Source organism: Heterodontus francisci, chromosome 19 (assembly GCF_036365525.1).
Source record: "Heterodontus francisci isolate sHetFra1 chromosome 19, sHetFra1.hap1, whole genome shotgun sequence".
Taxonomy (NCBI): domain Eukaryota; kingdom Metazoa; phylum Chordata; class Chondrichthyes; order Heterodontiformes; family Heterodontidae; genus Heterodontus; species Heterodontus francisci.
The window spans coordinates 65,693,959-65,721,602 of record NC_090389.1 but is presented as its reverse complement, the minus strand read 5'-3'; the positions used below and the strand labels follow the sequence as shown (position 1 = coordinate 65,721,602).

Below are 27,644 nucleotides of genomic sequence, written 5' to 3'. Positions count from 1 at the left end.
TGCCACCTGAGCACAAGGGTCATCATTGAGCAGGCCATCAGCCTCATGAAGGTGAGATTCAGGTGCCTTGTCCAGTTGGGTAGCACCCTCCAGTACACTCCCTCAAGGGTTTGTGCATTGTGGTAGTCTGCTGCGCTCTCCATAACATGGCCATCCAGAGAGGCATGGACCTTAAAGAGGGAGAAGCGCTGGAATGGCACAGCTCCTCAGAGGAGGAAGACTAGGACGAGGGGAAGGCTGAAGGAAAGCGGTCACCATGCTTTGCAGGGATGTCACTGTGGTATGTTCATGAGGCGGAGCACTTCTCAGGATGGCAGGGATCCTAGGGTCACTCTAATCCAGACACATTTCACCTGAACGATACTCAGTCTGCAGGATATTTGGAGAGGAGATTCTCCTTCATCTGAGTGGCAGTAAGCATCCGTTAAGAACAAATGTCAGCAACCTTCCAATGGCACAAGCACTGCAAGACTCCACAGTCTCCACCTGACAGACTCTTCCCAAGGCACTCCTTTGCCCTGCTAACCCTTATTTTCCATTCTCCTGCCTTCCACCATGATAAAATGGAAACACACAAATCCGCCTTAGTGCAACAACACGCTCAGTGCTTTATCGCATAAAACTTTGATTACATGTACAACAGAAATGACCCACAAAGTGACATCACTGACATGGTGGCCTGCACTCATGGCCACTCTTATGAGTTGCTCCCCCTGTGGCTGAGTTGCTCCCTCTGTGGCTGAGGTTGAGGCGCAGGCAGACTGCTCACTAGTGCTTGTCTGGGACGGAGATGCCTGTGGTGGTCGACCTCGTCATGGAGGTGCTAGCGTGGGGCAACACCTCCAAAGGATGCTGCACTGGCATCACTGCAGACGCAGCCTGTTATAAGGCAAAACTCTACAGATGCTTCCTCTGTCAGAAGGGCCATGGAGGCAAATAATATTGATGGAGTCCCATGAGGGGTGGCTCCCTCATCGCCTCCTCAGCCCTTTCCTGACATCCTTGATCACTCGAGGGAACCACCAGCTGTGGTGCAGCTGGCATCCACTCCATGCTTCTTTGTGTAATTTGTGCCACTGACAGGTCAATACTACAGACTGTCCCATGCATTCTGTGCATGTCAGTGCACTGTTCCTGCATCCACTCTGGGTGAAGCTGCATATGGTTCTTCAGGAGGTTGGCCACACTCTCAATGGAGGAGCTCATGCACAAAAAGCACTGGGACACTGTGGAACACATGAGATAAATGGACTCCTCCATTCACATCCCATGACTCTGCAGTACCTCTGGTATCTCCGACATGTTGCACACATCTCACACTGGTTCTGAAGATAGAGCCGTCTGTTTTGTGACTCCTGAGGCTCAAGCAAGGCTGCACCTGCCCTCCATCCTCTGAAGAGGTCTAGCCACAACTGACTCTGCCTTTCCTGTCTCCTCCTGCTCTGAAGAGATGTTGCCTTCTCCCTGTGACACCAGTTCTAATACTGTGCGAGGACCCACCGAGGTGCAAGTGACTGTGCTGGTGGAGGGTGCCTATGAAAGATGTGATGGTACAGGCTCCGATGTGTCTTCCTCCTTTGACTCCTCCAGAACAGATTGGCAGTGTGTCAACTCTGCAGCTGGCCCTGTGGGAGACATAAGAGAAGGTGACATGAGAAATTGGCACAATCGACAGATGCTTCTGTGCTTAAAATAATGAGATGACAGCTTATGCATTGACAGCTCGTTGCATGGGGAAGATTGCTATGCATCCGCTGAACTTGTAGATATAGAGATCTTCTCACCCTGGCTAAGTTGGACGCCCAACTTCCCGGTGGCTTGCTATTCTGGCCAGATCAAGGGTCAGTTCCTCAAAATGCATCAGTGGCGCAAGCTGGTGTCCCCACCGTCCGAACATGCCCTATCGCTCTTTCTGATGTTCTGCCATTTGGCCTGCGAGGTGAAGAAAGATGCCATTAGGACAATGACTCTCTCCCTCGCCACTTTTCATTCGCATAGTATGTTGCTGTCTTCACTGTAGTTTACTGTCCAATAGCGCTCAGATAATGAACTATGCTTATGGTCATCAATGCTGCTGTGCATACTATCTCTCCCATGGTCAGGAGGACTCTATGCGCCCTCAGGATGCCCCCCTCTTTTGCATTCTGGTGACTGCTGACCAGGAGGCATGGCCTTCTGGGTCTATCTCTGGACTCACCTTGCCAAACCGAAGCAGGTCATTGAAATATTTCCTGCACTGGACCCAGTTCCTCCTTATCACTCCTCTGCTGCTGACCTCATGAGCCGCCTCTAGCCATGCCTTCTTGGTGTGTCTTGCAGGCTTTCTCATGTCACTGGCAAGGAATAGGATATTTCTCTGTGATGTCGCTGCCTCCAGCAGCAATTCAAGTGAGGCGTCAGAAAAACAGGGGGCTGCCCTGGCATGGAGACTCTCCCTACCCACTGCCCTCTGCTCAGCTACTCCTTCCATCATTGAGACGAATGGCAACCACAGCAATGGCTGCCACTCGCCCTTTAAATTGGGTCCGCTCCTCCCTGTGTCCTGCCTCCTTCCTGCACCTGCCACTGCTAATTGGACTGTGAACATGACTCTGGGCCAATTAACTTGATTTTCAATTAAAATTGCTACAAGTGTACAGTGCCGGCACGGTACAGGGTCAGGTCCCAGAAGTGAACATAACATTGTGGTCCCGACCCCAGAATTGAAATAAAGTTAGCTAACAGTCAACTGACTGAGCCAAGCACTATTCCCTACTTAGCTGCTGCTCCCCCAGCCTGCAATCCTCAGGTAGAACAGGGTTTTATTTTATGTAAAAGGAGTACACTCTAATTTCCAGGCACTCTAGCAGATTACTTCCATTTTATGCAAGTTAGATTCCCAAAGATATGAGAATAAGCTGACCCAGGAATTTCTTTTGTAAATACCTTTCTAATCTATCCATGGGCACAACTCACTTTCCACCGGCATGAAAGTAACGCAACTCACTCCATGGAATTTCTAGGCTCCCTTTACATAGGACCTGTGAAATTGTCACTTGAAGCAGATAAAATGTTAAAAACCATGAAATTTTCAAGGGACTTGTTAGGCGTTAAGTACCATTCATTCAAATAAGGAATTCTAGAGAACAGATCAGATCTGTAATTACAACGTTACAGAACTGGATTACTCATCTTATCCTCCACTAATGGCACTTTTACATTTGGATTAGGAGTCCAGGAGAGTGAACCACAACTCCATGCATTGCTCTCCCATTTTAACCTTTCTTCTGCAGCTGCTCCAAATTTTGGTTCATTGGAGCAGATAACTGGCAACAAACAAGTAGAAAATAAGAGAAATCGGATCTAAATTGAAATTTCACGGCAACTTGTGAGAATATAGGTCTCCAACACAGTTAGGTCTCTAGAGGCCCCTGCCTTATATAAGAGAATAGCCATCAGTGGCAAGTGTACCATTGGCAGCACTCATCCAATGCACAAGTGCCTTAACATTCAACCACTGGACTTTCTCAGATACACAATTTCATTATCATCTATGACAATTAACCATTGTACTAGATTAGCAGTGTTTGTTTATTCAATTCTAATAATATTGAACAACAGGGCCTGTTTACCCTGTCCTGTTTCTTGAACAGTGGCAGATAGAGATTGCTATAAATGGTGAACAAAGTAGATAATTCATCTGTGGTGATGAAATCTTCAGAAACTAACATTTAGCCCTGTATTTCACAAACTGTGCGGTATGACACTTTTCCAGGTGGGGTATATGGAGAGGTTAAAAAGAGGTATAGCAATAGTAGAGTGCAGACTATGAGCATTCACACGGATAGTGCTCTTTGCCAGCATTAATCAGTTTAGCACTCTATCATTCTGTTTGCTTAAACCATTGTCATTTCTCACTTGGACCATACAATCTATTTACATACAAAATAAAACAATTGAACTTATAGTCTTTTATTTTCTATTGGTCATACCACTTTTCAATCAGGCAACTAATATAAATTAATTTGCAATTAATTCCAAGAATCCTACTCTTTAAAAGCCTCACATGAGCTTCCCTGAAGGCTCAGCAAGTTTAGCTAATGAGTCATGTTCAAAAGGACCCAGGTTCCATCATAAATATTAGTCAACTAGTCGCTGTAATAGATAGAAAGAGAAATCCTTTGAAGCTATCGTACTGGTTCTATTGTTTTCTTTTAAATTTATTCATTCACGGGATATGGGTGTCACTGATCAGGCCAGCATTTATTGCTCATGGAATCTGAGCCCTTGAGGAGGTGGGGGTGAACCGCCTTCTTGAACTGCTGCAGTCCATGTGATGTAGGTACACCCACAGTGCTGTTTGGCAGAGAGTTCTAGGATTTTGACCCACTGATGATGAAGGAATGGCAATATATTTCCAAGTCAGGACAGTGAGTGACTTGGAGGGGAACTTGCATGTGGTGGTGTTCTCATGCGCCTGCTGCCCTTGTCCTTGTAGGTGGTGCAGGTCACCAGTTTTGAAGGTGCTATTGAAGAAGCTATGGAAAGTTGCTTCAGTGCATCTGATAGATGGTACACAATACAACGGTGGTAGAGGAAGTGAACGTTTATAGTGGTGGATGAGGTGCTAATCAAATGGGCTGCTTTGTCCTGGATGGTGTTGAACTTGGAGTGTTGTTGGAACTGCAGTCATCCAGGCAAGTGGAAAGTATTCCATCACACCCCTGAGTTGTGCCTTGTAGGTGATGAAAAGCTTTGGGAAGTCAGGAGGTGAGTCACTCCCTACAGAATATCCAGTCTCTGACCTGCTCTTGTAGCCATAGTATTTATATGGCTGGTCCAATTAAATTTCTGGTCAATGGTAACCCCAGGATGTTGATGGTGGAGGATTCAATGACAGTAATACTATTGAATGTCAAGGGAAGGCAGTTACACTCTCTCTTATTAGAGATGGTCATTGCCTAGCACTTATGTGGTGCAAATGTTACTTGCCACTTACCAGCCCACCCCTGGATGTTGTCTAGGTCTTGCTGCATGCAGGCACAGACTGCTTCATTATCTCAGCAACTGCGAATGGAACTGAACACTGTGCAATCAGCAAAAATACTCACTTCTGAATTTATGATGGAGGGAGGTTATTGTTAAAGCAGTTGAAGATAATTGGCCCATGGACATTGCCCTGAGGAATTCCTGCAGTGATATTCCAGGGCTGAGATGATTGGCCTCCAACAACCACAACCATCTCCCTTTGTGCTAGGTATGACTCCGACCAGTGGACAGTTTTCCTCTCGATTGTCATTGACTTCAATTTTACTGGGGTTCTTTGATACCACACTCAGTCAAATGCTGCCTCGGTGTCAAGGGCAGTTTCTCACCTCACCTCTGGAATTCAGCTCTTTTGTCCATTTTTTGACCAAGGCTGTAATGAGGTCTGGAAGTGAGTGGTTCTTGTGGAACCCAAACTAAGCACTGGAGAACAGATTACTGGTAAGTGCTGCTTGATAGTACTGTCGATGACACCTTCCACCATTTTGCTGATAATTGAGCATAGGCTGATGGAGCGGTAATTGAATATATTGGATTGGTCCTGCTTTTAGTGGACAGGACATACCTGGGCAATTTTCCACTTTATCAGGTAGATGCCAGTAGATCTTGGCCAGTAGTGATGCTACTGAGCCACACTTGGTGATGGACGTGCAGACCCCACCCTGAGTACATTCTGTGCCCTCGTATATCACCAATGATATACGACCTCAGGGCATCCCAAAGCACTTTACAGCCAGTGATGTGGATTTTAAGTGTAGTCACTGTTGTAATGTAGGAAACGCGGCAGCCGATATGTGCACAGCAAGTTCCCACAATCAGCAATGTGATAACGGCCAAATAAGCTGTTTTAGTGATGTTGATTGAGGGATAAATATTCACCAGAACACCAGGGAGAACTCTTCTGCTCTTCTTTGAAATAGGGGCAAGGGATCTTTAATGTCCACCTGAGTGCGCACAGGGACTTGGCTTAACATGCAAATTACATCACCTTTGATAGTGCAGCATTCCCTCACTACTGCACTGGAATGTCAGCCTGGGTGTTTGTGTTTAAGTCTCTAAAGTGGGACTTGAATCCACAACTTTCTGACTCGAAAGTAAGAGTGCTACCAACTGAGCCATGGCTGACATTATGTGGCTGTAAAGATTCTAAAGATCCTGATTTAACACTAAAACAACAGATACAAATAAAATAGTGCAACGGTTCAAACCTGGGTCACAGCCTCAAGCAGGAGGGAGGGCTTCACATGCTTGGGGCATTGGGACCAGTTCTGGGGCAGAAGGCACCTATTCAAAAGAGACGAGTTGCATCTCAACAGGACTTGGACCAATGTCGTCGCGAGGAGATTCACTAGTGCAGTTGGGGAGGGTTTAAACTAAATTGCCAGGGGAATGGGCATCAGAATATAGAAGTAGTAAAGAGGATTAAGGTGCATAATGTGAGAGTGTTAGACATTACTAGAGAAGGGAGTAGTTCCGGATCAGATGGGAGAAAACTGAGAAGGAATATAAGGAATGCAAAGACAGGATTACAATGCATGTATGTAAACACACAAAGTGTGGTGAATAAGGTAGGTAAGCTATAAGCACAAATAGTATTATGGGAATATGACGTAGTGGCAATAATGGAAACATGGCTTAAAAATGGCGAGGACAGAGCACTTAATATATGAGGATATAAACTGTAAAGAGAAGGGAAAAAAGGGAGGTGGGGTGGCAGTACTGATTAGGGAAGGCATTGCAGTGTTAGAAAAGGAGAATGTCCTTGAGGGGGCATGAATAGAATCCATTTGGTTAGAATTGAGAAGCAAAAGGATATGATAACACTACTAGGGGCACTCTATGGGCCTCGAAATAGTGTTCTTGTGAGAGAGAGAGATAGAGAAGCAAATCTGCAGGGAAATCACAAAGATGTGCAAGAATTATAGAATGGTGATATTTGGGGACTTTAATTACCCAAATATCGATTGGGATAATTTAAAAGTACAGGGTAAAGAGGGGGATGAATTTCTGAAACGTGTTCAGGAGAACTTCCTTGAGCAGTATGTTCTCAGCCCAACTAGACAGGAGGCATTACAGAAAATGCTGCAAATACTCAGGACCTACTGAGTATTTCCAGCACTTTGTTTTTATTTCAGATTTCCAGCACCCGCAGTATTTTACTTTTATTATAGAAAGGGGGCATTTCTGGATCGGAACCTGAGAAATGAGGTGGGCCAAGTGGACCAAGTGTCTCTCAAGGAGCACTTAGGTAAGAGTGATCATTGTATCATAAGGTTTAGACTAGTAATGCAGAAAAGCAAGGAATGAAATAAGGTCTAGATTGGAAAAGGGCTAATTTCAATGCAATGAGAAGGGATCTTGCTAGGATAAAATGGAACCAAAGACTGACAGGCAGAGTTGTATCGGAACAATGGTTTATCTTTAAGGAAGAGATGCTTCAGGTACAGGCTAGGAACATTCCAACAAGGGTGAAGGGCAAGGAACCAAAAACAAGGCTCCCTGGATGATGAGGGAGAGAGAGTGAAACAAAAAAAGAGAATGCATAATACATGTCAGGCGAATTCTTCAAGTGAGAACCATATCATATACAATAAGCTGAGAGGGGAGGTGAAGAGAGAATGTGAAAATAGAATGGAATCTGGCAAAATATAGGTAGAAGCAGAGTAGAGCAATGGGGGAGGTATTGGCTGGCTATGCTTAGGGTTGATAAAGTCACCTTGTCCGGATGGCTTGCATCCCAGGTTGCTAAAGGAAGTGGGGCTAGAAATGGTGGAAGGGCTTGCCATAATCTTCCAATCTTCCTTGGATACAGTGGAGGTGCCAGAAGATTGGAGAGTGGCAAATGTGACACCCTTATTCAAGAAAGGGTGTAAGGATAGTCCTAGCAACTACAGGCCTGTTAGTTTAACATCAGTGGTGGGTAAGATTTTAGAAACAATAATCAGGGGAAAATATCAACAGACACTTGGAGAGTGTTTGAGTTAATTAAGGAGAGCCAGCATGGATTTGTAAAAGGGAGATCATGCTTGACCAATCTAATTGAATTTTTTCATGAAGTAACAGAGAAGGTTGATGAAGGGAATGCAGTGAATGTTGTTTATATGGATTTTAAGAAAGTGTTTGATCAGGTACCACATAAAAGGTTGGTTAACAAAATTAAAGCTCATGGAATAGGAGGGTCAGTGTTTAATTGGATAAAAAAAAAATTGGCTTAAGGACAGAAAACAGTGGGTCGTGGTAAATGGTTGTTTTGCAGACTGGAGAATGGTGGACAGTGGTGTTCCCCAAGGGTCAGTGCTGGGACCAGTGCTTTTTTTGCTATATATAAATGACTTAGATCTTGGAATACAGGGTAGAATTTCAAAATTTGTCACTGCCATCAAACTTGGAGGTGTGACAAACATTAAGGATGACATGAACCACCTGCAACAGGACATACAGATTAGGAGAAATGAGCCGACAAGGTGGCAGATGGAATTTAATATAGAGAAGTGTGAGGTGATACATTGTAGCAGAAGGAATAGGGAGAGGCAACACATACTTAATGGCACAGTTCTAGAGTGTGCATGAACAGAGGGACCTGGGGGCTGCATGTGCATCGATCTTTGAAGGGGGCAGGACATATTAAGAAAGTGGTTAGTAAAGCATTTGGAATCTTTGGCTTCATAAATAGAGGCATTGAGTACAAAAGCTGGGAAGTTATGCTGAAGCTTTATAAAGCTCTGGTTAGGCCCCAACTGGAGTGCTGCGTCCAGTTCTGGTCACCACCACACTTCAGGAAGGATGTGAGGGTCCTTGAAAGGGTGCAGAGGAGATTTATCAGAAAGGTTCCAGGGATGGGGGATTTTTGTTATAAAAGGTTAGGTTGGAAAAGCTGGGGTTTTTCTCATTAGAGCAAAGGAGACTGAGGAGAGATTTAATAGAGCTGTACAAGATTACAGACAAAGAAATACTGTTCCCATTAACTGATGATACAAGGACTTGGGGACACAGATTGAAGGTTTTGGGCAGGAGGTGCAGGGGGAATATGAGGAAGAACGTTTTTTTACCCAGCGGGTAGTAATGACCTGGAACTTGCTGCCCACGTGGTGGAAGCGGAGACAATCAATGACTTCTAAAGGAAATTGGATGGCCACTTAAAGGAAATAAACTTGCAGGGCTATGGGGATCGAGCAGGGTTGGGGGGCCGGGGGGGGGGGGGGCGGGGGGGGGGGTGGTGGGTGGAGGGAAGGGCAGACCTGTTGCCTTGGACTCCTTCACTGCTTGATGTACATTCAGATCAAACTCATTTACCACTGCTTACTGCAATGTGTACCAGAGGGGATACAGATACCAGAACGTCGTCACACAGAAAGAAAAAATAGCTATAAGAATAGGTGAAGCCTGGCTACAATTATCATTAATCCTCTAACGAGTTAAACATGAAACTAAATTACACCACAACAAAGTTCTTATTTAGATGTACACAACAGGATGAGAAGTCATGCCACTGTACCACAATGCTGATTTTATGAAGTTGTACTCACTCCATTCCTTGTGCCGTCTGACGAGCAATGTCAATCAGCTGAAACATCTCCAGCTTTATTTCCTGCACATGTAAGTGTTGGTAGAGGCTGTTACCTTCACACCACTGGGTGACAATAGCCAGGTTAAACTTAGTCATGTAGCCCATAAATAATAAGATGTTTACGTGCCGTGTCTTCCTGCAACAAGAAAACAGATAGCAATCAGAAAAGCACTTGCTATAAAAAACGAATTACTGATAAGAAACATAATTTTAAACATTTTATAGTTTTTCTTTGCCAATTTCTTCCTCTCTTTCCACTCCTAAAGGTATGGACTACTTGCTAAGTTGGGTAGGTGATAGACATCTACACAACTGGGCTGTGAATCACGATAGTATCTGAAAGGAACTTGATCAAATTTTGATTCAGCTATCTACACATTCACGCTTCTATTTGTGATTCTGGATAGCAATCTTAAAGGCACATGAGCAATGCAGTGAAGCGATTGTTAAGTAAACAGGGTGCTGAGATGTATTCATAGGACAACTGGGTATAATACGAAGCAAAGTCCTTGTGGAAGACCTTGGTTAGGTTTCACTTGGAATACTGTGTCCAGCTTTGGTCTCCTCACATGGTGGATGATAATGAGGCATTGGAAAGGGTGCAGAAGAGGGCCACTGGACTAATTCCCAGTATAAATCAAGATAGGCTAAAAGAGTTTGAAGTCTATACTTTAGAGAAGTGTAGACTTACGAGTGATCTGATTCAAGTTTATAAGATGATGAAGGGAATAGATTGTGTTCCAGTCGATAGTTTGTTCCAATTAAATAGGTTAGGGAGGACCAGGGTAACAATAAAATAAAAGCAAAATACTGCGGATGCTGGAAATCTGAAATAAAAACAAGAACACACTCAGTGCTATGCGCCGCCACATGCACACACTGGACCTCTCTCTCCAGCAGCACCGTCTCACCTTATCTCAAAGCTGTTCTACTCCACAGTTTCATCTCATCTTACGTCTCATCCGACGCATTAACAAAAAACTTTTTTTCTTCCTTTCAGGTGTTAAGGAATGCAAGCTCCAGCAGCTGATGGGGACTAATGCCCCTCCAGATCCTCCTTCCGCTTCACTTCCCTCTGACCCCACCCCTTCTGATCGGACCCCTTGCCGTGTATTCACTATACCCTCTGACCTCCCCCTCTCTGATGCTGAGCGTTCTGTACTCAGCAAAGGTCTCAGTTTTATCCCCTTACGCCCCCACCTCAAATGAATTTCGCGCTCGGCATGACGTTGAGCTCTTCTTCCGTCGCCTCCGCCTCCGGGCTCACTTCTTCGACCAGGAGTCCTTCCCCCGACCAGCAGACCCATTCACCCGCCTCCAGCATTCTCCCTCTACCTGGACCCCTCCCCCTGGCCTCTTACCCGCTCTTGATCTCTTCATTGAAAACTGTCGGCGAGACATTGGTCGTCTCAATTTCTCTGCCCCCCTCACTCACTCTAACCTGTCCCCCTCTGAACTTGAGGCACTCCATTCTCTCAGGTCTAACCCCGACATGGTCATCAAACCTGCAGACCAGGGTGGTGCTGTTGTTGTATGGCGTACCGACCTCTACCTTGCAGAAGCTCAACGCCAACTCACGGACACTTCTTCCTACCTCCCTCTGGACCATGACCCCACCACCGAACATCAAGCCACCGTCCAAAGGACTGTCACTGACCTCATCTCCTCTGGAGATCTTCCCTCTACAGCTTCCAACCTCATAGTCCCACAACCCCGGACAGCCCGCTTCTACCTCCTTCCCAAAATCCACAAACGGGACTGTCCCGGCAGACCCATTGTGTCTGCCTGCTCCTGCCCCACTGAACTTATTTCTTCCTATCTAGACTCTATCTTTTCTCCGCTGGTCCAGTCTCTTCCCACCTACATCCGTGACTCTTCTGACGCCCTACGTCATTTTGACAATTTCCAGTTTCCTGGTCCCAACCGCCTCCTCTTCACTATGGACGTCCAATCGCTCTACACCTCCATCCCCCACCAGGATGGTTTGAGGGCTCGCCGCTTCTTCCTGGAACAGAGGCCCAACCAGTCCCCATCCACCACCACCCTCCTCCGCCTGGCTGAACTTGTTCTCACATTGAACAACTTCTCCTTCAACTCCACGCACTTCCTTCAAGTAAAAGGTGTCGCTATGGGTACCCGCATGGGTCCTAGTTATGCCTGTCTTTTTGTGGGATATGTCGAGCATTCTTTGTTCCAGTCCTACTCAGGCCCCCTCCCCCAACTCTTTTTCCGGTACATTGATGACTGTATCGGTGCCGTTTCCTGCTCCCGCCCCGAACTAGAAAACTTTATCAACTTTGCTTCCAATTTCCACCCTTCTCTCACCTTTACATGGTCCATCTCTGACACTTCCCTTCCCTTCCTCGACTTCTCTGTCTCCATCTCTGGGGATAGGTTGTCTACCAACATCCATTATAAGCCCACCGACTCCCACAGCTACTTCGACTACACTTCTTCACACCCTACCTCCTGTAAGGACTCCATTCCATTCTCCCAGTTTCTCCGTCTCCGACGCATCTGCTCTGATGATGTTACCTTTCATGACGGTGCTTCTGATATGACCTCCTTTTTCCTCAACCGAGGATTTCCCCCCACTGTGGTTGACAGGGCCCTCAACCGTGTCCGACCCATTCCCCGCACCTCTACCCTCACCCCTTCCCCTCCCTCCCAGAACCGTGACAGGGTTCCCCTTGTCCTCACTTTTCATCCCACCAGCCTCCATATCCAAAGGATCATCCTCCGCCATTTTCGGCACCTCCAGTGTGATGCCACTACCAGTCGCATCTTCCCCTCCCTTCCCCTGTCAGCATTCCGAAGGGATCGTTCCCTCCGCGACACCCTGGTCCACTCCTCCATTACCCCCACCACCTCGTCCCCGTCCCAGGGCACCTTCCCCTGCAATCGCAGGAGGTGTAATACCTGCCCATTTACCTCCTCTCTCCTCACTATCCCAAGCCCCAAACACTCCTTTCAGGTGAAGCAGCGATTTACTTGTACTTCTTTCAATGTAGTATACTGTATTCGCTGCTCACAGTGTGGTCTCCTCTACATTGGGGAGACCAAGCGCAGACTGGGTGACCGCTTTGCGGAACATCTCCGCTCAGTCCTCAAGCAGGACCCTGAGCTTCCGGTTGCTTGCCATTTCATCACTCCCCCCTGCTCTCATGCTCACATCTCTGTCCTGGGATTGCTGCAGTGTTCCAGTGAACATCAATGCAAGCTCGAGGAACAGCATCTCATCTACCGATTAGGCACACTACAGCCTGCCGGACTGAACATTGAGTTCAATAATTTCAGAGCATGACAGCCCCCCATTTTACTTTCAATTTTAGTTATTTTTTTCTTCCTTGTTTTTACATTCTTTTTTACATTTTTTACAATCTTTTTTTTGCATTTATTTCATTTCATCTTAGTTTGTTCAGTTTGCTTACCCACTGTTTTTTTTCAGGTTTGCACTTGCTGCTGTTCAATATTCAGTGTATTTACACCTAATCTGTACTAATGCTTTGTCTTTCAACACACCATTAACATATTGTTTGCCTTTGCTCCGTGACCTTTTGGTCAGCTATGTGGCCTGGTCCAATCTACACCTTCTCCTTTGTTATCTCTTGCCCCACCCCCACCTCACTTGCTTATAATCTGTGACTTTTCTAATATTTGTCAGTTCCGAAGAAGGGTCACTGACCCGAAACGTTAACTCTGCTTCTCTTTCCACAGATGCTGCCAGACCTGCTGAGTGATACCAGGGTAACAATATTAAGTTGTGTAAGGCCAAATCTAGGTTAGATGTCAGGAGATGGTTCTCTTCCCAGATAATAGTGGACCTCTGGAACTTCTCATACGGTGGACGTTGACTTGCTGAGTTACTTCAAATGAGAGAGATGGACCTATTTCTGATTGGGGTGGGCATCACCTCTTACAAAAGGTAGGTACTTCAGAGAATTCAGAGCTACCTCAGAGAATTCAGGGCCAGTGAGCTGCTAAACTAGTTTTGAACGGCTAGATGGGTTAGAAGGAAATTTCCCAGACATCTTTCCCCAAATTGGCCTGGATTTTTATCTGATTTTTCACCTTTCCCAGGAGATCACATGGTTTCAGGTAGGGTGGGGAGCATATATAGTGTGATACACGAGGTAATTGTGTGGGACAGGCTGGGTAGACCACAGGATCTTTACCTGTCTGTCATTGATCATATGTTTATAATCAGAAGTCCAAACCGTGGGCAATTTTTCTTCTCCCTAACTAGTGGTGCTGAGTCCAACTGTTGCACCCATACTGCCGCACTGGCCAAGATCAACTAAATTAATCCTTACAACCTGAAAACTTCTTGGTCTCTACAGCTCACCGACTGACTTGGATAAACTTGCTGAGGCACCAGGGACTTTTTAAATATCAAACTCATCAATTTATATAGTGTCTTTTAACATAGAAAAACATCACAAGGCATTTCAAAGGCATGATCAGATAAAAAATAGGCACAGATCCAAAGAAGAAGATATTAGGAGGGATGTCCAAAAGCTTACTCAAAAAAGTGAATTTTAATGAGGTCCTTAAAGGAGGAGAGGTAGATGGACAAGCAGTGGGTTTAGGGAGGGAATTGTTCAGCTTGGGGCCTGGATGGCTGAAGGTATGGACATCAACAGTGCAGCGAAGGAGGGGGAGCATGCACAAAAGGCCAAAATAAGCGTAATGGAGAATTGGGGACAAGGAGCTTGTAGGACTGGAGGAGATAGGGTGGTGCAAGGCCATGAAGGGATTTAAACATGAAAGTGAGAATTTTTAATTGGAGGCATTGGGAGGCCGGGAGTCAATATAAGTCTGCAAGGACAGCATTTTGGATTAGCCGAAGTTTACAGAGCCCGTAAAATGGGAGGTTTGCCACTCCTCCAACGCTCCTCCAACTCTGGCTTCTTGTGCATCACCAATTTTCTTCACTCCACTATTGGTAACTGTGCCTTCAGCTGCCTAGGCACTAAGCTCTGGAATTCCCACCCTAAACATCTCTTTCTCACGCTCCTTCTTGAATATGCACCTTAAAATCTACCTCTTTTGCCAAGCTTTTGGTTACCTGTCCCATCATCTCTTCATGTTGCTTGGTGTCAAATTACTCACTCCTGTGAAGCATCTTGGGATATTTTACTATGTCAAATCCGCTATCTAAATGCATGATGTGATATATGGCAACATGGTTAGCTCCTCCTCTCTTTTGCTTTCCCATCACCCATAGACAAAGTTCTAAACTTCTCCATGAATATCCGACCAAGAATTATGAATCAAGTGTTCCTGTTGCCGTCTTGAAGAAAAATAAATGTTTTTTTTTTATGTTGTGACTTATGATGTCATCAGTGCTTTCCACAATGAACCAGTTGTGGAGCTCAGTGACTTTTTATGAAAGCAAAAACAAAACACTCTACGCTGGCAACATCCCATAAACACTAATGAGAGAAATGTCCAGTTAATCTTAATTTCTGGTGGTAGTAGTCAAGGGAGGAATATTGGCCAAAATACTGAGAGAAACTCTCTAATTGTCTTACCTTAGTACCTGAACTTCATTCCGAAAAGCTTGGAGTTGTTCTGGTGTTGGATCTGTTACCTTTAGAATCTTTACGGCTACATCACCTGAAAAAGCAAGTTCACAACAACTTCCATCTGTTACACAACAGAGCAGTCAGTCAAGGTTGTTGTGATCTGTGACTTGTGACTTCCATTATGTGTCATCGTGAAACCAGGGCTGGAGCATGTATTAGACTATGCAAAATTTCTAGTTTCTCCATTGACGCCCCAGCTTCACAACTCTCCAAATGCTTCAATTCTATCTACAACCACAAGGCCAGCAAGGTAACAATTTGAATAAGGCAGCTACTGTCTTGACTGCTAATATAATATAATTACTTTGCGTGACCAAACAATGTGCATTCTAAACAAACAAATTATTTGGTCTGAGATTATGATGTTAAAAGCTAGTCTTCAGCCACACTGTCATTATGCCATGATATATAATAATTACTTAAAAAAAGACAGTGATCACTTAAATGGAAGTCATATTACAAAACCAATATAAGACAGTCTATGTGACATAAACAACAACATTTATATAGCGCCTTAAACATAATAAAACACCCCAAGGCACTTTACAGGAGCATTATAAAACTAAGTATGAAACTGAGCCACAAAAGGAGAGATTAGGTCAGATGACCAAAAGCTTGGTCAAAGAGGTAGGTTTTAAGGAGTGTCTTAAAAGGAGGAAAGCGAGGTGGAGAGGCAGAGAGGTCTAGGGAGGGTATTCCAGAGTTTGGGGTCAAGGCAACTGAAGGCATGGCCACCGATGTTGGAGCGATTAAAATCAGGGATGCACAAGAGGCCAGAGTTAGAGGAGTACAAATATCTTGGAGGGTTGTTAGTCTGGAGGAGATTAAAGAAATAGGGAAGGGTGAGGCCACGGAAGGATTTGAAAACAAGGATGAGAATTTTAAAATTACTATGTTGCTTGACTGGGAGCCACTGTAGGTTGGCGAGCACAGGGGTGATATGAAAACAGGACTTGGTGCAAGTTCAAACATGGGCAGCAGAGTTTTTGATGACCTCAAGTTTACAGAGAGTAGAATATGGGAGATCAGCTAGGAGTGCATTGGAACAGTCAAGCCTAGAGGTAACAAAGGCATGAATGTGGGTTTCAGCAGAAGAGGAGCTGAGGTAGGGCGAAGTTGGGCAATTTTACGGAGGTAGAAACAGGCAGTCTTATTGATGGCATGAATGTGAGGTCAGAAGCTCATCTCGAGGTCAAATGTGTCAACAATGTTGCGAACAGACTGATTTGGAGCGGGGACCAAACACAATGGCTTCAGTCTTCCCAATATTTAAGTGGAATTAACCTCAACATATAGCACTCAGACCATTAACATTTCGTTAATAAAATCCCTTTTAGGTTCAGTATCTTCCTTGCTGAAAAATAAATTGGATTGAAAACTAACAAATTGGAGAAAACTGATTGATAAATTTTAACTAAGACTTGGCATGTATTCCCCGCACCCTAAGAAAGGTCAGCAAGGAATCTGAAAAATACTGTCCTGTGGAGATATGGGGAAAATACAATTATCTGAGGGTGTGTAGGCATTATGTAAGATAAAGAAAGAACATGAAATAAAACCTGTAACCATTTTATTTCAACCATGAATTCTAAAGAAAACGTTTTTTTTAAAAAGTAGGATCTTTATCTTATCTTTGTGCCTTTCAGATGCTGTCCTATATTTCGGCTCTCCCAGAGATGTGAGCAAATCATCAAAGTGAGACTCACCCTCAGGCTCTTTAACCTTTGGACTACAGCAATATATTCTGTGCCAGATTCAAAATAAAATTTCAAGAGTAGAACTGCCCATTTTCTTTAGAACATGCTATAAACAGTCTCTGCTGCTCTTTGTTCTCACTTACAAGAGTTTGGCAGAAACCAAATTTTCCTCTGATGCAGCTTGTAAGTAAAGGTAAATAGCCTGAATACTGAAGAAATAGTACAGCAAGCATCAGGAGCTTAACAGCAAAATTTGCAGACACCAACAAAGTAAAGGGCTTAACAGTAAAATGGACTGTATGAGGAAGAAAATCGATTCTGCTTTGACGCCTGCCTATGCTGTATTTCTCTTATATTGTACAAAATAAACAGGAGAGTGGAATGGATAGACAGGCGCAATTTATTGTGGATATGTGTGAGGTAACAATAAATTTTGGGAGAGAAAACAACAAATAGGATTATACACTTAATGGAAAGATGCTGAACAGTTTGTATGAACAAGACCTGAGTGTTCAAATACATAATTTCCTGAAACTGAGAGTTAGAAAGGTAAAGCCATAAAAAGCCAAATAGCATTCTGGGTTTTGGAAATAGGGCATACAAAACAGGAGCAAAGAGGTAAACAGTAAGATTACACAAGGCAATGGCTAGGCCACAGAATACTGTGTGAAGGTTTAGATTCCCCATTACAAAAAGAACATTAAAACCACAGAGAATGTACAGCATCAATTCATAGAATGATACCAGGGATTGTAAACTATAGTTACAAAAAGATTGTAATACTCTTCTTCTTTGGCCTCCTTGTCTCGAGAGACAATGGGTAAGCGCCTGGAGGTGGTCAGTGGTTTGTGAAGCAGCGGTTGGAGGGGCTATAAAGGCCAATTCTAGAGTGACAGACTCTTCCACAGGTGCTGCAGATAAAATTGGTTGTCGGGGCTGTTACACAGTTGGCTCTCCCTTTGCGCTTCTGTCTTTTTTCCTGCCAACTGCTAAGTCTCTTTGACTCACCACACTTTAGCCCCGCCTTTATGGCTGCCCGCCAGCTCTGGCGATCGCTGGCAACTGACTCCCACAACTTGTGATCAATGTCACAGGACTGCATGTCGCGTTTGCAGACATCTTTAAAACGGAGACATGGACGAGCTCGCTGTACAATGTGTCTTTGGGGATCCTGCCATCTTCCATGCGGCTCACATGGCCAAGCCATCTCAAGTGCCGCTGGCTCAGTAGGGTGTATATGCTGGGGATGATGGCCGCCTCGAGGACTTCTGTGTTGGGGATATGGTCCTGCCACCTGATGCCAAGGATTCTCCGGAGGCAGCGAAGATGGAATGAATTGAGACGTAGCTCTTGGCTGACATACGTTGTCCAGGCCTCGCTGCCATAGAGCAAGGTACTGACACACAGGCTTGATACACTCGGACTTTTGAGTTCCGTGTCAGTGCGTCATTTTCCCACACTCTCTTGGCCAGTCTGGACATAAGAAAGAACAAAGAAAATTACAGCACAGGAACAGGCCCTTCTGCCCTCCAAGCCTGCACCGATCCAGATCCTCATAGCAGTGGAAGCCTTTCCCATGCGCTTGTTGATTTCTGCATCGAGAGACAGGTTACTGGTGATAGTTGAGCCTAGGTAGGTGAACTCTTGAACCACTTCCAGAGCGTGGTCGCCAGTACTGATGGATGGAGCTTTTCTGACGTCCTGTCCCATGATGTTCGTTTTCTTGAGGCTAATGGTTAGGCCAAATTCGTTGCAGACAGCCGCAATCCTGTCGATGAGTCTCTGCAGACACTCTTCAGTGTGAGATGTTAATGCAGCATCGTCAGCAAAGAGGAGTTCCCTGATGAGGACCTTCCGTACTTTGGTCTTCGCTCTTAGACGGGCAAGGTTGAACAACCTGCCACCTGATCTTGTGTGGAGGAAAATTCCTACTTCTGAAGACTTGAACGCATGTGAGAGCATCAGGGAGAAGAGATCCCAAACAGTGGAGGTGCAAGAACACAACCCTGTTTCACGCCACTCAGGATAGGAAAGGGTCTGATGAGGCGCCGCTATGCTGAATTGTGCCTTTCATATTGTCATGGAATGAGGTGATGATACTTAGTAGCTTTGGTGGACATCCGATCTTTTCTAGTAGTCTGAAGAGACCACGTCTGCTGACGAGGTCAAAGGCTTTGGTGAGATCAATGAAAGCAACGTAGAGGGGCATCTGTTGTTCACAGCATTTCTCCTGTAGCTGGTGAAGGGAGAACAGCATGTCAATGGTCGATCTCTCTGCTCGAAAGCCACACTGTGCCTCAGGGTAGATGCGCTCAGCCAGCTTCTGGAGCCTGTTTAAAGCGACTCAAGCGAAGACTTTCCCCACTATGCTGAGCAGGAAGATTCCACTGTAGTTGTTGCAGTCACCACGGTCACCCTTGTTCTTATAGAGGGTGATGATATTGGCATCACGCATGTCCTGTGGTACTGCTCCCTCGTCCCAGCACAGGCAAAGCAGTTCGTAGAGTGCTGAAAGTATAGCAGGCTTAGCACTCTTGATTATTTCAGGGGTAATGCCGTCCTTCCCAGGGGCTTTTCCGCTGGCTAGAGAATCAATGGCATCACTGAGTTCAGATTTTGTTGGCTGTACGTCCAGCTTGTCCATGACTGGTAGAATGGGCTGCATTGAGGGCAGTCTCAGTGACAACATTTTCCCTGGAGTACAGTTCTAGGTAGTGCTCCACCCAGCAGTCCATTTGCTTGCATTGGTCAGTGATTGTGTCCCCTGATTTAGATTTGAGGGGGCGATCTTCTTGATGGTTGGCCCAAAAGCTCTCTTAATGCCATCATACATTCCTCTGATGTTTCCGGTGTCTGAGGCCAGCTGAATATGACTGTATAGCTGTTGCCAGTAGTCATTTGCACAGCGCCTGGCTGTTCTTTGTGCAGTACTTCTGGCTGCTTTAAGTGCTACGGATGTTAACTCGCTGGGGGCTTTCTTGTAGTTCAGCAGCGCAATGCGCTTAGCGGCTATGACAGGTTCCAGCTCTTCAAAGTGAGATTGAAACCAGTCTACATTCCGCTTCACACATTTGCCATAGTTGGTCATTGCTGAGTCATAGATGGCGTCTCTGATGTGGGCCCACTTGGTCTCTGCATCCCCTGTAGAAGTGTTATGAAGGGCTTTCTCAAGTGAATGTAGAAACCTATGTAACAGCTGTGGATGAGAGATTCTGCTCGTGTTGATGCGCGGGCGGCCCTTCTGCTTGGAGTGATGCAGCTTCTTTGGCTTGAGTCCAACCTTGCTGCACACCAGGGAGTGGTCGGTGTCGCAGTCCGCACTGTGGAAGCTGCGTGTGATTTAAACGCTGTTTAAAGAGGCTCGCCTTGTGACGATGAGGTCCAGCCGGTGCCAACGATGTGATCTTGGGTGCCTCCAAGAAACCTGGTGACAGGGTTTAGTGTGAAAGAACGAGTTGGTGATGCAGAGGTTATGATAGGTACACAACTCAAGCAGTCCCTGTCCATTCTCATTCATCCTTCCAATGCCATAACGCCCAAGGCAGGAGGCCCATGATTCAATGTTCGGCCCCATCCCTGGCATTAAAATCCTCCAGCAGGAACGGGTGTTCAGTATTGGGGATGCTACTAATGATATTATGGAGTTCCTCGTAGAACTGGTCTTTAGCTTCAGGTGGGGAGCAGAGTGTTGGAGCACAGATGCTGAGTAGGTGTACTGGACCAGAGGCGGTGAACAGTCGGATGGACAGTATGCGTTCCGAGCCATTTGAGGGTGGCTCTATCATGCTGAGCAAAGAGTTTCTGATGGCGAAGCCCACTCCATGCTGTCTTGGTTCTTCAGGATCCCTACTCTGCCAGAAGATGGTGTAGTCTTGCTCTCTTAGAGATCCGCTCCCAGGGAGGAGTGTCTCCTGAAGTGCTGCAATGTCCACATTGAGTCTGCTGAGCTCGTTGTTAATGATGGCGGTCTTCCGAGAATCGTTGATTTGTGTAAAGTCTTCTGACAGGCCAGGACACATAGTTCTGACGTTCCAGCTTGCAAAACCAAGGGCTGGTACCTTCTTTCCTTTTTTTGTCGTGCTGTTTGGTGGGGTATTACAGTCCATTTGTCGGGCAATGACCCTGAGCTCCAAGCACCCATTGAAGCAGGTGGACTGTGGCGGGACAGAACCTTACTGACCGGGGGCTGCCCGGTTTGAGGCAGGCGGTAGCTGTCCAGTGAGACGAGCTGACCTCTCCCACCGACAAAGGCAACCCGTGGCGCCCAATCTCTATGCCAGTTGAGCTGGACTTATAACCCGTAACTGCTGCCTTCTGTGTTGTTTCAGTCGCTGTGAGGCAACTATGAAGTGACCTCTCCATGGCGCATGCCTGGGCGAATGTATGGGGGTTGTGAGTTGCCCAAGCGTCAAAACCCCCCTCTCGGCCTTTCTGGTGGGATCCAAAGGAGTGCAGAGCACGACGTTTGGCACCGGTATGGCTGCAGGAACTGCCGGAAACATGCCAAAATGACACTTGACCGCCTTCGGGGTTCCCCTCCGGATTTTCTGTTAGGGTTTACTCCCTTAGCCTTGGTCTCTCCTGAGACGCCCACAAGGCCACAAGGGTTGTTAGGGCCCCAGCACAGCAACTCGATTGGATTTCATGGGTACTGAAAATGGGAGGTCGATACCTGTTTTTAATGGTTTGTAAACTAGTAAACGCCTGAAAGATGAAGGAGCGAGGTCGCTGCTCGAAAACCAGCGGGAAACTCAGTTGTTCGTCCAGAGTGTCGAGCGTGACGGGCGGCATGGCCATGCCGGGCTCCAGGGAGGAGGCCGCTCCTCGGCGTCCCAAAAGCATGAGGAAAGCTTCAAATGCGGCGCCGCTGCTCAGTTCCCCCGTCACCGACGGCTAATACTAGGACTATTGAAATTGGAGCAGAGAAGGCCAAGAGGAGATTGTGCTATGATGAATAGAAAAGGTTATTTCCTCTATTTGCGAGGTCAGAAATGAGGGGTATCAATTAAAATTGGTTACTAAGTGAAAGGTTACAGAGGAATTCCTTTAACAGAGTTGTTGTATCATGTAATGCTTTACTTCAGGGAGCAGCTGAAGCAGCGCTCAGTGCATCTTTTAAGGGAATAGATATTTGAAGCAAAGGAAGATGTAAGACCATGGAGAGAGAGGAGGGGTGGAATTTTATGCTCTCCCCCACAGTGGATTTAGAGGCGAGGAGAGCATAAAATCAGATGGAATGGTGGTGGCGCAGAGTTTGCCACCACCATCCCGCCTCCGCCGTAATTTAGTCCAGGATGGGAAGGCACCCTGCCACCAATTGAGGCCCTTAACAGGGGAATTAACCCCCAATTAAGGGCCTCTTCCCACCGGAGCCACAATTACCCATGCGGGCCCTGTTGCTGCTGGGGAAGCACAGTAGGAAAAGCTCCGGGGGGGGGGGGGGGGTTCCTCGTTTAAAGGCACTTAGTGCCTGAATGAGGGACCCCCAGAATCAGGAAGGGGAGCCCACTGAGGGCCACCACCTGCACTTACTGCCGACTCGCCCCTCCCCCCCTGCCTCCCAATGAGACCCCTCCCACCCTGACCCACCCGAGGCCTGGCTCCAGCGACGCTCCTTGGCCTCCAGTACAGCCACCTCCAGCAGCAGCCACCACCTCTGATTGGCCGGCAGCTCTCAGAGGGCAGGACTTCATTCGACGTGGTCCTAAATCCTATGGAAGACCCGCCACTGTCCAATTAAGTGCCTGATTGGCACTAATTTCAGCGGGCCTTCCGGAAAAGTGGCGATGCGGGGATCTCGGTGTCCGTTTCTCTCGACATCGAGACACCCCCCACCCCCCCACCCCACCAGCATAAAATTCACCCCCAGTTTTGGATTGCTTCAACAAAGAGGCAGTACAAACAAAATGGACCATTAGTCTCTCTCTGTATTGTAAACCTCTATGGAAGCTTTTAAGCAGTTCCAATTCAAAGGCACAAATAAAACTGTAAAGCTGCAATACCTGAAAGAAGAGGAGACACAACTCCAGTTAGCCAGGCTTTCAATACACTTTAATGCCCAGCTCCAACTCTGGATCTGTTTTTCATTTTCACATTTAAGTACAGCTGTGTGTGACCCAAACTTGCTACATTTCCATTGCAACACTTTTGCAAACTTTCTCAGCTAATCAGACTAAACAAACCATTCATTATCATCAACGGTATAAATAGCCAGTCATGAGGCAGGCTAATTCACCCACAATCTTCAACACCCACCCACTGCGGTCAGTGCTGCAATTCCAAATCATATTCTCTCCAGTAAACCACAAGCTAGGAACTGTACGAACAGTCAGTTTGGCAATCTGTTTATTTACTAATTTTTTTTTTTAGAGGGAAATGGGGTTGAACTCTAAATACTGACTTTATAACACCTATATAAACACCTATATAAAAACAGTCATCAATTTAATTAAGTTATTCAGTTGGTTTAGGCAGTAGCAGCAGATTCTAAAAGCCAAAGTGAAGACACAGTGCATGAGTAAGATCTCACACAGTACATGTGGTCTTAGGAGCTACAATATCCCAACTGAGGCCTTTACCCAACAACTTTTATGCAAGATCCATACACGTAGCATGTAGGTTAAGAGTCAAACACTGCACAAACCAGAGCTGACTCTCTCTGGACTAATGGTTTCTTTAAAAAATATACATTAATTATAAAATTCTCTCATAAACATGATTTTAAGATTTAGCTCTGGAGTTTGGGTAATTTGTTACTTAAAACTAAATCTTTTAATAACTTATATTTTCAGTATTTTTCTTTCTGAGCATAATATCCTATTCACCATCTCCTTCAACCCTCAATGAGAGGATTGGAGATAAATTATTCCCAGATCTCATCTACTTCCATCTGTAATTGAATGCTATTTCATGAACATGAGTTCCCTGGCCTGGCACACCCTCCAATTTCCCTTCTCTTTTTGGGAGGAAATGGTGAAGGTGAAGGAGGTGGCAGCTTAACACCACCTTTGCTGGGCAACCAGAGTTGGGCAAGAAATGCCAGCTTCACCAGCAATGCTCATGCCCTGAGAATGGGAAAAAAGAAAGTTGCCAATCTCACTCTGAGAGGTCACAGGTAGGATTATGTAAAAAATATGACAGAAGTCCCACTGCTGCAATAGGCATGCTTTACGACACTGGGGCTGAGGCTCTTTGTTGGGTGAAAGTAGAGGAATTTTTGTACATGGCTATACTCCATCTGATCTGGGAGTGCTTGATGCAGATACTGATTGGCTAAAATGGGAACAATTTCATTCCACAACCCAAACATCCATCACTTTGATCAACACACAAAATTCAGTGAAAGAAAACCATGTTAAAAAATTATCCACAGAAGCACTGATTATTTCACGAAAAGTCTTCGAACCAGATAACTCAGCTACAAGATTACAGATCAGACAGATTTCCTTCCAGAATTATATAAATGATATATAAAAATTCAAAGTTCCAACACTTAATCACTAGGCAGGACTGTCCTGGCAGTTCAAGTTTTCATACTACCCATCAATGCAGAATTTTTAAAAGAAAAAAAAAAGTTTAGATGATGGATGGAGATAGAAAGATTCTTACCATGCCATTTTCCTTTAAATACAGTTCCAAAGGATCCGGAGCCTATTCTCTTCAACAATACAACTTCCTCCCCTTTTATTTCCCAGTAGTAACTGGAATCTCTTTGAACACGTGGGCGCTGTAACAGATTGTATAATGTTCAAACCAACAGTATAAATATCTTAGAAGACATCAATCTGTTTAGCATTCATTTTAGAAATATTAATCATTCAAGTCTCTAAAATCTTCCAATGGAAATTACTGATTTATCACAAATCTTACTCCATTAACTCTCTGGAATGCATTTAGGGCTCAATTCTCAAACTGTTCAAATACAATTCTGTAAGCAAAGTAATAGGCAACAAGTTTGTTAAGGGCTCCCCCGCACAGTTCCATAACTATTCTGCTGAGTTAGCTACTCTCAGCTGCTGCAACAGAGTTGAGCGCAACAACTGGCTTCAGCTTTCCTAGGTTAAGGAAAGGAAAATCTGCTAGGTTTCTCACTTCTGTTTACCACCCAGAGATTACTGCTGGAAGAGCGTGAATATGAGTGCATGACTTAGGGTTGGGTTCAGCTAAGATGCCCATCATGATCAAGTCGCCTTGCAACACTCCCTGCAAAGTTCACTCATGAATAACAGTCACTTGGATAACAGAGGATGACTATGAAACTGTGCTCCAGGAAGAACAAACACCTTCAGCAGGAGAAGCGGGGAAAAGTAAAAATTGACAGGAAAAAGGAAAAAAGAAATCAAGTATTTTACTTCACATCATCTATGTTTTTTAATAAAGCTATTTTCTCTTAATCTCTTAGATGCTCCCCCTGCCCCCTCATCCCAGACCCCACTCACTCTTTGTGATAACAAGCAGACAGTCTCCTCCCAAGCTATTGCCTATACTGCAGGGCAGCACAGTGGCGCAGTGGTTAGCACCGCAGCCTCACAGCTCCAGCGACCCAGGTTCAGTTCTGGGTACTGCCTGTGCACAGTTTGCAAGTTCTCTCTGTGACCGCATGGGTTTCCACTGGGTGCTCCGGTTTCCTCCCACAGCCAAAGACTTACAGGTTGATAGGTAAATAGGTGGTAGGAGAATTGAGGGAAGGTGGAGATGTGGTAGGGAATATGGGATTAGTGTAGGATTAGTATAAATGGGTGGTTGATGGTTGGCACGGACTTGGTGGGTCGAAGGGCCTCTTTCAGTGCTGTATCTCTCTAAAAGCAATTTCCTGTCCAATGTAATGCAACTTTAAATAAAAGTTCTACATTTTCCTCCTCCCAGACTGATCACCTAAGATATGATTTAAGAAATGTTATTCAATATAATTGACTCTTTTTATACATTATGAATGAGAATAAAAAGATCTGTGCAGGCTGATAATTACAGCCTAGATTCAGGCTGACAGGTGAGAAAATGAACTAAAATACAAATTTGGAAAGGGCAGTTTTTGGATTTACCTGGAGAAGTTGTTACAAAGTACAATAAGAAAATTATTAAAAAATGAGCATCTCATCAATACGTCTATTCCTGTGAATGTTGTCATCCACTGAAATATAGTCAGCTATGTACATTATACTACAAATACTATGAAAGAGCTCCAAATAAAGAGTCTTATGCAGTATGGTTCTGCATATATTAATAATTAGGCTTCACCAGTTTGCTTTGACTTACAATCTTCTTTATTCCTTCTGACGTCGCTGACGGTCTTCTATCTCTGTGAGTTTGAACTGGAGACTTTTGCTTAGATTCACGTGTTGGACTTAAACTGGGTGGACTATTCGACAGTGCTGACGCAGGAACTAAATAAAAATAAATAGCATCAGTTTACTGTTATCGTTGGGTGCTATTTTTTGAAAAAGGGTTTCAACTGACCCAAACGTTATTTTGGATTTCTGTTCTTGAAAGTTTGAAGTACTGTAAAATCTGGTGTAAATGAAACATATATGCCAGGTGGCAATGCGCACTGTCATGCAGGCCCCCACCTGCCAAACATGAGGCATATTAATTTCGCCACATGAACATTAAATTTCAAACTGTTGTTAAAGTGAAGAAAGGACTTCCTTTAAAAAATTGCCAGATCTTGGTTGGAAAGATATTTGCATATTAACAGACAGTGTTTGGAAGGACAAAGCAGCCATTCCCTGACACATTCAACCCACAATGGACTTTAGATCACCAGACATTGAAGGTGGGGGAGCTCGCATTCCAGGTTGACTGCTAAGATGGCCGAATACATAAACGGACATGGTCAAACCAGATAGTCACATGACTAACCTGCTGAGCAAGCTGAGTTTTTTGAATTTGTACAAACAGTTTGGGCAGATAGCAGAATGCTCCTGGACTGAGAAGATCTCTCCTGGCTGGCTCGCCACAGTCTCTCCTGTCTGCCTGCTCCCATCTCTTTCTCACAAGCCTCTGAATCCACTGAAGACACATGAACCCCAAGAGAGAAAAGTCTCCTACAGCGAACAAGGCTTAAGAAGAATACTGGGCCCTAATGAAAAGCAAGATCTACCTACAATCAAGGAGTGAGCTCGAAGACCCATTAGAAACTCTTCAGATATTGCCTCAAACCTTTCCACTTTATTTTTCTTCTGCTCTTTTCTGTCTCTATTTGCATGTGTGTATCGCGTATGCATGCTAGCATGGGCACATTGTGTATCCATAGGCATCAACTAAATTAGAGTTTAAGTTTAATAAATTTAAACTTTTCTTCTTTAAACCTAAGAAAGCCCATTTGTGCTGGTTTCTTTCCCTTATAATTGGAAAGAAGTGAACAAGGATTCACCACGGGGTAGCTAAAAACACGGTGTGTTTAAAATTAAACCCTGTTATGGTAAAACCAGGTGAAGGCTGAGAGGGACCCCTAGACACCTTTCTCACCTGGTCGTAACAGCACATTAGTGCATCATGATGCAAACCCCACTTGTCAGTTGTCTAATAACCAATTACTGACTGCACTCCTTAGAGGGGAGAGGATGGTCCAGTTGACTCAAAGATGACATGCTGATGATGGAAAATTGGAACTGAGTCAACCCTCTGTGGCAAATTTAGCAATCCAATACCTGAACCAGGAAGGTCCACAGTAGTCCAGGGCACTGATGATGTCTGATTAGATACTCTGACCCATTAATGGAACCTCAAAAGGTAGGAACCATCAGATCGGCTGAGCTGCACCTAACT

The 27,644-nt window shown here is 45.1% G+C and overlaps 1 protein-coding gene across 6 annotated transcripts in view; it reads right to left on the bottom strand.

Annotated features, from left to right (window-relative positions):
- The window catches only part of LOC137380130 (RAF proto-oncogene serine/threonine-protein kinase-like), a 100,108-nt gene that overhangs the window by 17,722 nt on the left and 54,742 nt on the right, over nt 1-27,644 (bottom strand). For 4 of the 6 annotated variants that reach the window (XM_068051818.1, XM_068051816.1, XM_068051817.1 and 1 more), the window contains 4 exons: nt 26,133-26,260; nt 24,486-24,603; nt 15,127-15,211; nt 9,552-9,728 (listed from right to left, as the gene is read on the bottom strand). In XM_068051818.1, coding sequence (XP_067907919.1) covers nt 9,552-9,728; nt 15,127-15,211; nt 24,486-24,603; nt 26,133-26,260 — 508 coding nt within the window. Of the gene's footprint in view, nt 1-1,500; nt 1,626-1,708; nt 1,933-9,551; nt 9,729-15,126; nt 15,212-24,485; nt 24,604-26,132; nt 26,261-27,644 lie in introns of those variants that run through there. The other 2 variants (XR_010976977.1, XM_068051819.1) reach the window with 2 other exon arrangements.